General features: G+C 37.9%; 1 protein-coding gene across 1 annotated transcript; it reads right to left on the bottom strand.

Moving 5' to 3' along the window:
* Positions 1-4,667: 4,667 nt before the first annotated feature.
* On the bottom strand, positions 4,668-8,720 carry LOC133993900 (olfactory receptor 8G17-like; the record flags this gene model as incomplete). Its single annotated transcript, XM_062433033.1, has 2 exons — positions 7,774-8,720; positions 4,668-4,686 (listed from the first exon to the last, which is right to left on the bottom strand). Coding segments are annotated over exons 1-2 (966 nt in total), but the record flags the coding sequence as incomplete, so codon positions are not given.
* Positions 8,721-11,986: the final 3,266 nt, after the last annotated feature.

The raw sequence follows: 11,986 nt of genomic DNA, 5'->3' as shown, positions 1-11,986 counted from the left end.
TGTTTAAATGATGTGTAATCAGCTGTGCGTCCTGACCAGCAGAGAGCACGACATCACCATCATCACATTTCTACAGACTGTTACCATGAAGTTTTTGGTGACACACTCCACACAGAGGGAAAATAAAAGGACGAGACACTGAGAGATAAAACAGCATGAAGAGCAAAGCTGGTCATCACCTCCAAATGCATCGATCATCAAAAAAAACAAAATAAAAGAGGGGACAGCTCCGGTGTTATTCTGGTGTCAGCATGCCGGTGTCGGTACCTCCAGGTCGGTTATTGTCTCACCGGTAAACAGCAGACAAGGCAGCCGCAGTGCGCACTTCTTCTTCTGATGCACAGACCAGGTGGATGTCAAGATAACCACAGTTAACACATGTGGAGACCGGAAACAGCATGCTTTACCACCATGAATCCAGCTCCAATTATAATTAAATATATCAGGGAAAACACAAGAAACGCTTTAAAAAACATCCAAAATATTATAATAAACTAAATGTGCGCACACGTGATCCAAATCTGTGCGTAATTTCATTCAGAAAGTTACGTGTATGACGCAAAAGCAAATACATGGTTAGATTTATTTTGAAAGTTGTCACGGAAATGAGTTGTGTTGTATTTTGGTTTTTGGGGGATTTTTTTGTGCTTCACATCAGCTCCTGTTGATGGTGTTGTGTGTTCCTCTGGATCACCGACTGCCACCTGTGGCCACAGTGATGCAAACACACTAACGTGAGGTGAGTCTAGGTTAAAAGGTTATTCTTTTTAATTATTTATTCATTTATTTTACACTGCTCACAGAAAAAACACACTGATGATGATTAGCAGCCACAATCTGGGCTGAAATATGTGCCACTAGAAACTAAATCTGGATCATTTATATTTGAATTTGTATTGTTCAATTTGAATCATTGCATTGAAAAACTGAATCTGAATTGTATAATTTGAAATTGAATTTATTAGTTTGGAACTGAACATTCAGTTCTCACAATTCAAATTCAGTTCTCAAACAATTCAAATTCAGTTCTCATAATTCAATTTCAATTTTCTGTGACAAACATCCGGGTAGTTGAGGAAGGCTGATCAATCGAGTGCAGATACACAGGACGCCTCTTTGGCCCATCGGCGTGTTGGCCGCAGCTGTCAGTTTAAGGAGAGCGAAATGAAATAAATACAACCTAACAACAAATAGCCTAAATAATTTAGATAATTCATAGCTGTTATACAGTGATATTTCCGCCACTTTCTATAATCACCGGGATTATTGTTATACATTTAAATTACTATAGATCATACTTCTGGCAACTAAAATTGAATTGTATTTATAAACGTCTGATAACAACCTAAACGACATGACAAAAGGAATTCTTAAACAGGCCAACAGCCTCAATGACTACTGAAAATTAAAGACCTAGCCATGTTTTGTGTGCTGTGTTCAGAAGACTCCCCTCGAACTGACACATTAGAATTTAAATTGATGACCTATTCAGTTCCTTACATGACAATTTCAAAAAGCTGACTGGGTTAATTCTGTGAAAATGTCAAATTCCAATAAAATATTCACCCATAATTCATAACAATTTACACATTCTACAACACACCATTTCCTTTAGAAGGTATTTTATAACTCCCTCCACTTCTTTAAGACATTTTGCATTTTTAATAGGCTTTTAACTATGGCAAGAGAGGATACAATACACAAGTAAAAATAACTTTATTTCATGAATTGTTGCATTTTTTTTACTGACATAATTAGACCATGTGTATACCTTCATTGATGAATACAAACAACAAATACAATACCACAGTGATTTATAATGACTTCAATTTCTGGGACCAGTATGAGCTACTACATGTTTTATGTGGGTAGCCTACTGTACAAAGATTAACCATCTCTTCTAATTAAAAGACAGTGTTTAAATACAAAACTGAAACAATGTTGAAACTCCTTCACTCCTCCTGAGGTGAGCGACACTCAGATAGATAGATAGATAGATAGATAGATAGATAGATAGATAGATAGATAGATAGATAGATAGATAGATAGATAGATAGATAGATAGATAGATAGATAATTATTTTGAAGGTGTGTTTACGGGTCCCTTCTTTCTTTTCTGTGGGGCAGTGAGGTAGTTACCCTGTAGTAGTTAGCCACGCAGCCTACAGCCGAGCCGACGGATTTTTTGACACACTGTTTACCTGTGGGGAGTTCCTTTGTATTTCGCCTGTGGAGTCGACTTTATTTGGACACTCCGAGTGTTAAGTGGATGCACGAAGTAAGTGTTGTTCTGCATATATATTGTGTGTGTATTTGACGACGCACCGTGTTAACTCCCATATGGGTATTCCTCCGCCGAGAGGTAATTGCTGTCCGTTGTTTAGCATTGTTATGAGTATAATGTAAGTTCAGCTGGTTTGAAGTGTTTGTGTGTACTATTAGATAACAGTCTGTAACATATCAGCAGTTAAGGTGGTTAATTGCTCGCGGGGTGGTGTGCCAACATGTGCAGTGTGCGTGTGTTTGTTATATTCGGTTTAACCAGTAGATGGTGCCATAGGATCAGGTAACCCAGTGTTATGGTTAAATGTAGTACAGGGGCCCGTTTCAGAAAGCAGGTTTAGTGAAAACTCTGAGTTAGTTAACCCTAAGATGAGGTAAACTCTGGTTTTTCGGTTTCACAAAGCCAGTTCAGCTTAACTCCGAGTCAATTACCCTGGCAACATACTCCGTGAACCTAACCTGCTCGCTGGCAGGTTTTCTTCAACTAACCCTGAGTTTCTCCTCCTTTTTACTGAAGCCTGCAGACTGAAGAAGCTGTCAGACATTTCTTAAAGAGTTAGTTAATATTGAAGCTCATGATGTTCTGTTTGAGTGTTTCCGTTTTTCTGTAGGCTACAATCGATCATTTTATCTGATCAATATTTTCAGCCCTCGTATCGTCTGTCGACACATCGTGGACATGCTCTCAGTTCAGAACAAGTTTTTTGTGTTGCACTTTGTTTTTTTCTTTGCCAATGGCAGTTTTATATGTAACATCTGTGACGCTGAGCATGTTACCAAGCAACCGTCTGTCAGGCTGTCAGAGACGTAATGTTTTAAAGTTATTGATAGCCAAGTGGTTACTGCGCATGCCTCATAATGACAGTCTCCCTGGTTCGATTCCTGCGATTCCTGCAGGTCTTTGCTCTCCCTGTTTCCTGTCAACCTCTATACCAGCTAATGTTAAATTAAGGTGAAAGTGCCCAAACATAAATCTTTAAAAAAAAAAAAAAAAAAAAAAAGAAATGTGACTCTTGCACTGAAACGTTTACACTTTGGTAGTGTTGTATGTATAAAGGCATTTAGGCTTTCAAATATACAATATTAAATAGATACTGGTAGTGTTGGGATGGCTGAAAAATTGACTCTCTTTTTTGCTTAGAAGATTTCACTAAGTACTGAAATATATCACATGTTGAATGTAGCCACTGAATGCTGTTTAATGAGGGCAGGCTAAACAACATCACAATTGCTTGTAATGAAATTATACCTGACTTGTTTGAGCTATATTTTTATATATATTTCATATTCAGTTGCTGCCAAGTAGGCCTGCGTTTTGTACCTGTTGGGGTCTGCATGAATATTAAATGTGTCACACACAAACACATACACAGAATATAAATGTTGAATAAGTGGAACACTCGAGACAAAACTTTTTTTCATTAATACTCACACATTGACTCGGTTGGTAATTTTCTGCCACGTCAGCTCATGTTCTTTTGCTGCTGCTACTGTATTTCTTTTTTTTCTTAAGTATACTCATCATCTGCATGCATTCATTAATATTTCTAACTCCACTAGGGAGAAGTAGGAGGACTGAGCCCTTTGTTTCACCTGTTGCCATGGTGAATCATGTTATCTGTGCTCCATTGATGAGGGCTTGGTATCTCTTCATGCACAAGCTTCACTCAGAGTTACTTTGACTCAGAGTTGATTGAACCAACTGTTATCACCTGTTCTGAAACCGAAAACTCTGAGTTTGACATCTCAGAGTCGGTCAACCTAGTGTTAAGGTTTTAACTCAGAGTTAGTTAAACCTGCTTCCTGAAACAGGCCCCAGGGGGGTATTCCAGAAAGCGGGTTATGTGAAAACTCAGAGTAAGTTAACCCTGAGATGAGGGAAACTCCGTGTTATCCGTTCCAGAAAGAGAGGTAACTGAAACTCTGAGTCAGTCACCATGGTAACTGACTCTGTGAACATAACCTGCTCGCTGGCAGGTTTTCTGTAAGAAACCCGGAGTTTCTACCTGTCTCCTCCCACCTGCCAGACAGCAAGCTGCCAGACATGGGTTGTCCGTTTCTTCGCAATCCGATAGATATCGAGGCAGAATTATTTTCGCAATGCCTTATGTCGGGAGATGTACTCAGGGCTCAATTGGATGTGCTTTCATTCCGAGATGAATATCTATTAGAACGGTATCCCTGTTCATTACACTCAATCCTTTCTTAACATTGTCCGGCCATATCTGCCTTCTTGTTAATCTAATTTTTAGGAAGTATTTTATTTAATATTCATGTACACATCATCACATGTTAGTTTTATAATCAATGACTCCAATATGTATTATATGTAAAATTGTGTTAAATAAAAGTGTTAAAATAGTGTAAAATGTTAATCTACTAAGCAGGATATTAGATGAGAGGACATATGTGTTAAGCAGCTTTCTGTTTGAGGTTTAAATGACTACATGTTGAAGTAGCCACTGAATTAATATTTACTTTGTTTAATACCCTACGTCAAATATGAATAAAATCAAAGCGAGGTACAATCATAGCCCAGCAAAATATGCCTTACTTTTCTGAATTATGTTTTTTTATTTTATTTTTAGCTGCTTCCAAATACATTACACCACTTTTTCACCTGTATGCTACAATTTTAAGTGAGGTAAGTTAAGTCAGTGGAGTAGTGCATTACAACTTAAGAATTGACTCGGGCAGCAATTTTCTCCCATGCCGCTTCTCTCTCCTTAGCGTCTGAAGCGGTGTTACTTTTTGTGAAATATATGATCATATTCGCCACAGGCCTGCGGGGGGAGCTCCAGTTACAGTGAGGTGACGTAACTCGAGCTTTTTTTCTCAGTAGTTGCCATGGTGAATCAAGGTATCGGGGCTCCATTGATGATGGCTTTGTATAGTGGTCGCGCACGCGCTAAACTCAAGGTTAACATACTCAGAGTTGATTTACCTAATTCAGATCAGCTATTCTGGAACCGGATACTCAGAGTTTCCCATCTCAGAGTAAGTCAACTCAGAGTTCTGGGTTAGACTCAGAGTTTGTTGAACCTCCTACCTGGAATACCCCCCTGTTGGTTTGTTTATGTTATTATTATTGCTGTATATGCACAGAAGAGAAGTGTGTGTATTATTTTCTGTTTATGTAAAACATTATATTATTATTAAGAGGATGATGTATAATATGATTTATTATTATTATTTTCAGAACTGTTACAACACTGAGTGTTCAATAAAGCACCGCAGCCATTGGATCCGCTGGGAAAGAAGACATCTTCCTGTCATTATTCCTGGGTCCTTACAGACCCAGCATCTTGTTTACTGTATAAACCCTAAACGGACTAGCATCAACCCTCCCCTCGTTTACAGTAATCATTCAGGCTTGTGATGGCTGAGGTTTTGGGTACAGGGATTATGGTGGCAGTTTTCAGACTTCTGCCTCGCCAAGGGTCTCACAAGCTCTCTACTCTGGAAACTCTTCAATAAAAGGTAATATTTTGTTAGGTTTAAAAACAGATAAAGAAAATATATGGCCGAGTTCATCTTTCCTCTTTATTTTGATGGTGTCAACTGTACATCCACAGATGAACAGTGTATTAATTGTAGCTTTAGTTTGTACTCACTAATTATAGGGATACATGACATTAATTATAATATTTAGAATATTTCTTTACTTTGCAGTCTGTCTGCATGCACAAACACTGCTGGTAACATTGACACTCCTCTGGGCTCTGATTGGTTGTTTAACTCAGGAGTGATGGATTCTTGCAAATCATTTTATGACCACTTGGTGGACCCAGAGACAGTGAATTATGTCACAGCTTATCTGTATCTTATTCTAATGTCAGATGATAATGACAATTTTAGCAAATATAACACAAAAATAGTTACAGACTGCAGCTTTGTATCAATGTTTTTCCCCTTTGTTCTCAGATTTTGGTGATGATGACGTAGACCAGGTTATTAGTCACTTCCGACCTCTTCTACTGACAGCTGGAGTGGATATCGACTTGATTCCAGATCAATGAACCATTCTGAAAACACAACTATACACTGCAGGGTTCAGCCAAGGTACTGCTGAATGAAGTTTATGAAAATGAAGTTTAACAAAAACATCTGATGTACCTTAAAGGGCACGTGATGACCTTGAACAATAGGGCTATGGGTCAATTTAAAGCGGAATTACTCTTTAACAATAGTCTTGAGTTTTGAGTAGGTCATTTGTTAAAGTACAATCCAAATTTGATGCCATCTCTAACTAACTAAAGTTGCATTTTAAAATGTGTTTTCCATGTGATTGAGGGTCATTGAAAGTGCATACCGTAACATCTCATTTTTTATTGTCTGTCTTACAACAGGGACCTTTGAGAAGACCTGGCCTACAGTCAACAGAATGCTGCGCCATGAGTGTCCTGACGTCCTAGATCTGTTTGATGCCCTCCTCACCATTCCAACAAGTACAGCTGACTGTGAGAGGGGGTTTAGTGTTATGAAGCAGGTAAAATGTGACTGGCGCTCAACCCTGAAAGGTGAGACCCTTGCTGACCTCTTGAAAACACAGTTGTGCTCAGCAGACATCAAAGACTCTGACCCACGCAAAGCCATAGAAATCTGGCATGGTAACAGTGTGCGCACACACCGGCCACACTTTGTGAGAAAACGGAAAGATGGAACTGCTTTAGATGGGGTCTCTGAGTCAGAGTCCGAAAACAGTTCAGAGAGCTCTGAGGATGTTTAAACTTTACATACATGTACTTTTCATATTCAAGCATTTCACAGTATCCCCCTCATAATTAGTCTCTATACATCATTTTGTGTGTAATTTTGTGCATTATCTGCACTAAAACATGTTTAGAAAGTTGTAAAATAATACCATTTTGTATATTCAGGGTCACATTAAGCTGAATCGTCAAATTTTTAGCTAAAAAGAAACGTTTTTTTGTACATAAAAAGAAGAAAAAAACATTAATAGTTATTATTATGATAGAATAGTTAATGAGTAATGAAATGTTAGGATCATTTTTGTATGTACTTAAGTTTCATTTTATTGTAACTATTTTAATTGGATATACATTCCCAACTTCAGTGTAAGATTAATTTAATAGAATAGAATAGAAATACTTTATTGTCATGTCCTGCATGAAAATTGTCTTTGTACATAAAATAAACAAGCTTTAGTTAATAAAATGATCTAATGAATTCAGTGGCTCTAATATTCTGTTTGTTTTGCACGGGAAAAAACAGTAACAGTAACAACATGTTAAAATTCCTCATTTAATTTTGCAAGGGAGATCATAATATGAATAAGGCAACAGGAAAATACATTCAGTTACAAGATACAACATGCAAGCCATTTTAATATTAATTTGCAGTACTTATTACTGAGAAGTTATGAGTAAAGACTTACATATCACAAATATGCTATTTTCCATTACTGTGTCAATACAGCACTGATAAAGAGTTCACCTCTCTGGTCGAGGATGTTTTGCTAAGGTATTTCTTTTGAAAAGCTTCTTTATAGAGTTCAGCAAATCTTCTGTCTTTAAAGAGTACACAATAGGATTGAGCAAAGCAGGTATGGTGTGTGTCAACGAGGAGTTTATGATCCTGGCATTAGGATGGATATTGGAGGCCACTGAAGCTATATTAGTGCCAATTATTGGTAGGAAAAAAATAGCCACAAGGATCAGGTGAGAAGAACAAGTTTTCATAGCTTTGAGTCTCTCCTCTCCTGATGCAATCCTGCTCAGTGCTATGGCAATGCAAAAATATGTGATTGCTATTAGTATAAGAGGAATACAGAGGACTATAATGAAAGCAACATATGCCATTATGTTATTTAAAGATGTGTCATTACAGGCCAGACGATATACAGGTGCATGATCACAGAAAAAGCTCTTAATCACCAAAGATCTACAGAAAGAGAGGCGATTAATAAGCCCAACAGTAAACGCTACGAGACTCAATAAAAGGCCCCATACAAACATTATCATTGCAATAATAGCTGGTTTAGTCACAATACTATGGTACCTTAAAGGAAAGCAAATTGCTATAAATCTGTCATATGCCATAGTGGTAAGAGTCCATGACTGCACACTTGTAAAGAATAAAACAAAGAACATATAACTTAAGCAAGCCTCATAGACAATGTACCTCTTATCAAACAAAAATGTTTCTAAGAGTTTGGGAATAAGAGCAGTGCTGCAACACAAATCTGTCACAGCCAGGCTGGACACAATCATGTATTTAGGAGTATGAAGAGTCTCCACCAGGTAGATAACGGAGAGGAGAAAAACATTCCCAAAAACAGTCATGACATAAACAAAACACAGGAAGATATAGTAATACTTTACATGAGGGATGTCAGAAAATCCACTGATATAAAATTTTTCAGGGCGAACAAATGTGGCATTAAATGTGGTGGCAGCTTTCTCCTCAGGGTACATTATGAATATCTGTTTCCATAGCTGTAAAAATAAGAATTATGATTAAAAAAAGAATGACACATTTTAATTGTTTGATAAATGTTGCCGAAAGCAAACTCACCTCAGTGTGCAGTGCACTGAAGTGGGTTGTACTGTAAGAGACCTGTCTTTTATACTCTTCTGTTTCCCTTGTGGGGCAGTAGAAATGCAGGTGGCTGTGTCACATGTTCATGAACTGGATATGCATACAGGCTACTTCAAAGTTTCATAGTGTATGTCTTGTAATCAACTCTGGCAATTGCTGTGACCAGTGAATAATCATTCAAACAAACACCAGAAATTAGTATAATAAGTATTTTAAAACAAGTCTACAGCCATGCTTGCAGCTCAGAGTTCATAATGTTTCTGTTTTCGTTTAGTTTAATTTAGTATGTTAGCATGCCAACATTTGCAAATAAGCACAAACACCAAGTACATTGCATGCTGATGGGAATGGGGTTGTTATTTGTTCATGAACTAAAATATTGGAACAATTACAATTTTAACCTTATGGCAGCTAGGGATGACGGAGGGTTGATTTTCTAGCCATTAAGCTTTATGGATGACAATGTTGGTCACACAGCCTACCACTTTGGTCCAGACTGAAATGTCAAATCATCTATTAGATCAATTGCCAATGCCAACACATTTGATTAAGTTCTTTATGGTCTGTGGAACATGAATCTTTGAGACTGATGATCCCCAATTTTGTCTTCCAGTGCCATCATCAGGTCAACGTTTTCAATTATCTTTTTTGCAGTCTCACGACAGTTTGTGAAACAGTCACGAAATTTGATCTGTAGATTCGTGTACATGGACAAGAATTTTCCTATTTTATTATTTTAGCATTACTTTCAAACTAATGTATTTCAGCAGCGAGTACATTTCCTGCCGACACCATGTTTGAGTGACAGATGCTATCTATGATGCTGTTATAAGGCACAAACATCAGTGTTTGTAGAGGGCAGGTTGGGTAGATGGCTTGAAAAATAGATGGCAAAAAAGGGGTTTTGCTGTAGCACACCACTGTTTGCCTCCTGTTTCCAACCATAAATGTCATGTTTCAAACTGCACATCAGGACTTTTATTTTTTGTACTGTTTATGTTGCCAAGACAACAAAGGTTGCTTAACTTTAAGGAAGTAACATTGGTAACTATCATTTAAGTGATAATTTTAACCCAAACAAGGATCTTTTCCTAACTCTAATCAAGTGTTTCTTGTGCAACCTAACCAGACTTTAACCACAGCACTGTCATATCATAATACATCATGAGGCTGAGTGTCATGAAAAAAATACACAGAAAATTTGTGTCCATTTATTCTACGAACTGCTGTGTTGGTTTAAAATATATGAAAATCTTAATTATGGATATCGTTTTGTACAGAATTGGTGACTCAGTAAGTGGACATTTATGAATCCTCCTCCTCCGCACACACCTCTCTTCCTTTGTCAACGTGAACGTGCAGAGTGGACACAAACAGAGGCGCGTTGCAGCAGCAATGCACAGCTGCAGCCCACACACACCTCCTCCCCTGCCCCACCAGCCAGGTAACACAGCTGAATAGTTAGTATTGTGTAGGTTTACATTAGGCTACATAATTAACACTTGAGGTAATGTATTTGCTAAATGACAAACAGGCAATTCCCAATTGCCTGCAGAAAAAGTAGCCTTCTACCTTGTTGTAATGTCACCAAGCAGTCTTATTCATAGTTTTGGTCTCTTTTTATTTACTAATTGTAGCATAATGCCTAGAAAGGAGAGGGTAAGAATTAGCTGAAAATGATCAAAAACAAACTAAGACTGACCTCCTGCTTGCCATAGAGAAAGACATCCAAAATAAATCATAGTGAGGTCATCAGAATCTTTAAAGACATGGCACCGAGGAGGATGCTGCTTTTGAGAATGGTAATGCTCACTCTTCACTCCTCACTTGACACTTTGTACACTTCTTTTGTTCTGAAGGGAAAAAGCATATGTTTCTTATTTTGCAACCAGTACACTGATCAATCATTGTAGCTGCCTAACTTGCTAAAAACCTCTCCATGTGTGTATATTCCAGAGAAATAAGACAACAGTGATTGACTGATCAGTGCTATAGTCCAATTGAAAGGTCAAGTAATTGTATTAACATATTGCCATAAATAAATATGATATATGCAATTACATTCAACATGTGCCTGTAATGTTTTTTTGTTTAAAAAAAAAAAATCTCACCCTGCTATAATAAGGCAGCCGGCAATTCCACATGCCGCACAAAGTGCCCTTATTTTTCACTGAGCACCTGTCCCCCAAAATGTCTGTGCATGCCACTGTGTCTCTATATGCTGCTGCCCATCTTTTAACTAACACCAACAGATGAGAGCACATCACTCCGGTTCTTAAATCCATCCTTTGGCTTCCAGTTAATTTTAGAATTGATTTTAAACTCTTAATATTTGTTTTTAAAGCTCTTAATGGCTTGGCCCCATCTTATTTGTCTGAGTTTTTAGCCGTTCGTGAGCACGGCCGAGCTTTGAAGTCCTCTAACCAACTTTTGTTGGAAGTGACCAGGTCAAACTCCAAACACTGGGGTGACCGTGCCTTCTCTGTTGTTTCACCCAGGCTCTGGAATAAACTCCCCGCCAAAATGCGTCTCATCTCTGACCTGGGTCTTTTTAAATCAAAACTGAAAACATATTTATTTAGGATGGCTTTTAATACTCAGTAGTATGGTGGCACTTTTATTCTATTTTATTTTAATCTATTTTATTATTTTATTTTAATCTATTTTATTGCTTTTATTGTTTTACTTGTTTTGTTTACGGCTGCTGTTTGCTATCTATTGTGAGGCACTTTGGTTCACCTGCGGGTGGTTGTAAAGGGCTGTATAAATAAAGATTATTAGGGCCCGAACACTAACAAGTCAGTGAGGGACCTATTGCTATTGCCAAGATTCTTATTATTAGGGCCCGAGCACTGACAAGTCAGTGAGGGACCTATTGCTTTTGCCAGGATTCTTATTAGGGCCCGAGCACTGACCAGTCAGTGAGGGACCTATTGCTTTTGCCAAGATTCTTATTATTAGGGCCCGAGCACTGACAAGTCAGTGAGGGACCTATTGCTTTTGCCGGAATTATTATTAGGGCCCGAGCACTGACAAGTCAGTGAGGGACCTATTGCTTTTGCCAGGATTCTTATTATTAGGGCCCGAGCACTGACAAGTCAGTGAGGGACCTATTGCTATTGCCAAGATTCTTATTATTATT

This window comes from Scomber scombrus, chromosome 14 (genome assembly GCF_963691925.1).
Source record: "Scomber scombrus chromosome 14, fScoSco1.1, whole genome shotgun sequence".
In the NCBI taxonomy this organism is placed as follows: domain Eukaryota; kingdom Metazoa; phylum Chordata; class Actinopteri; order Scombriformes; family Scombridae; genus Scomber; species Scomber scombrus.
This window is presented reverse-complemented; position numbering and strand designations above follow the sequence as displayed.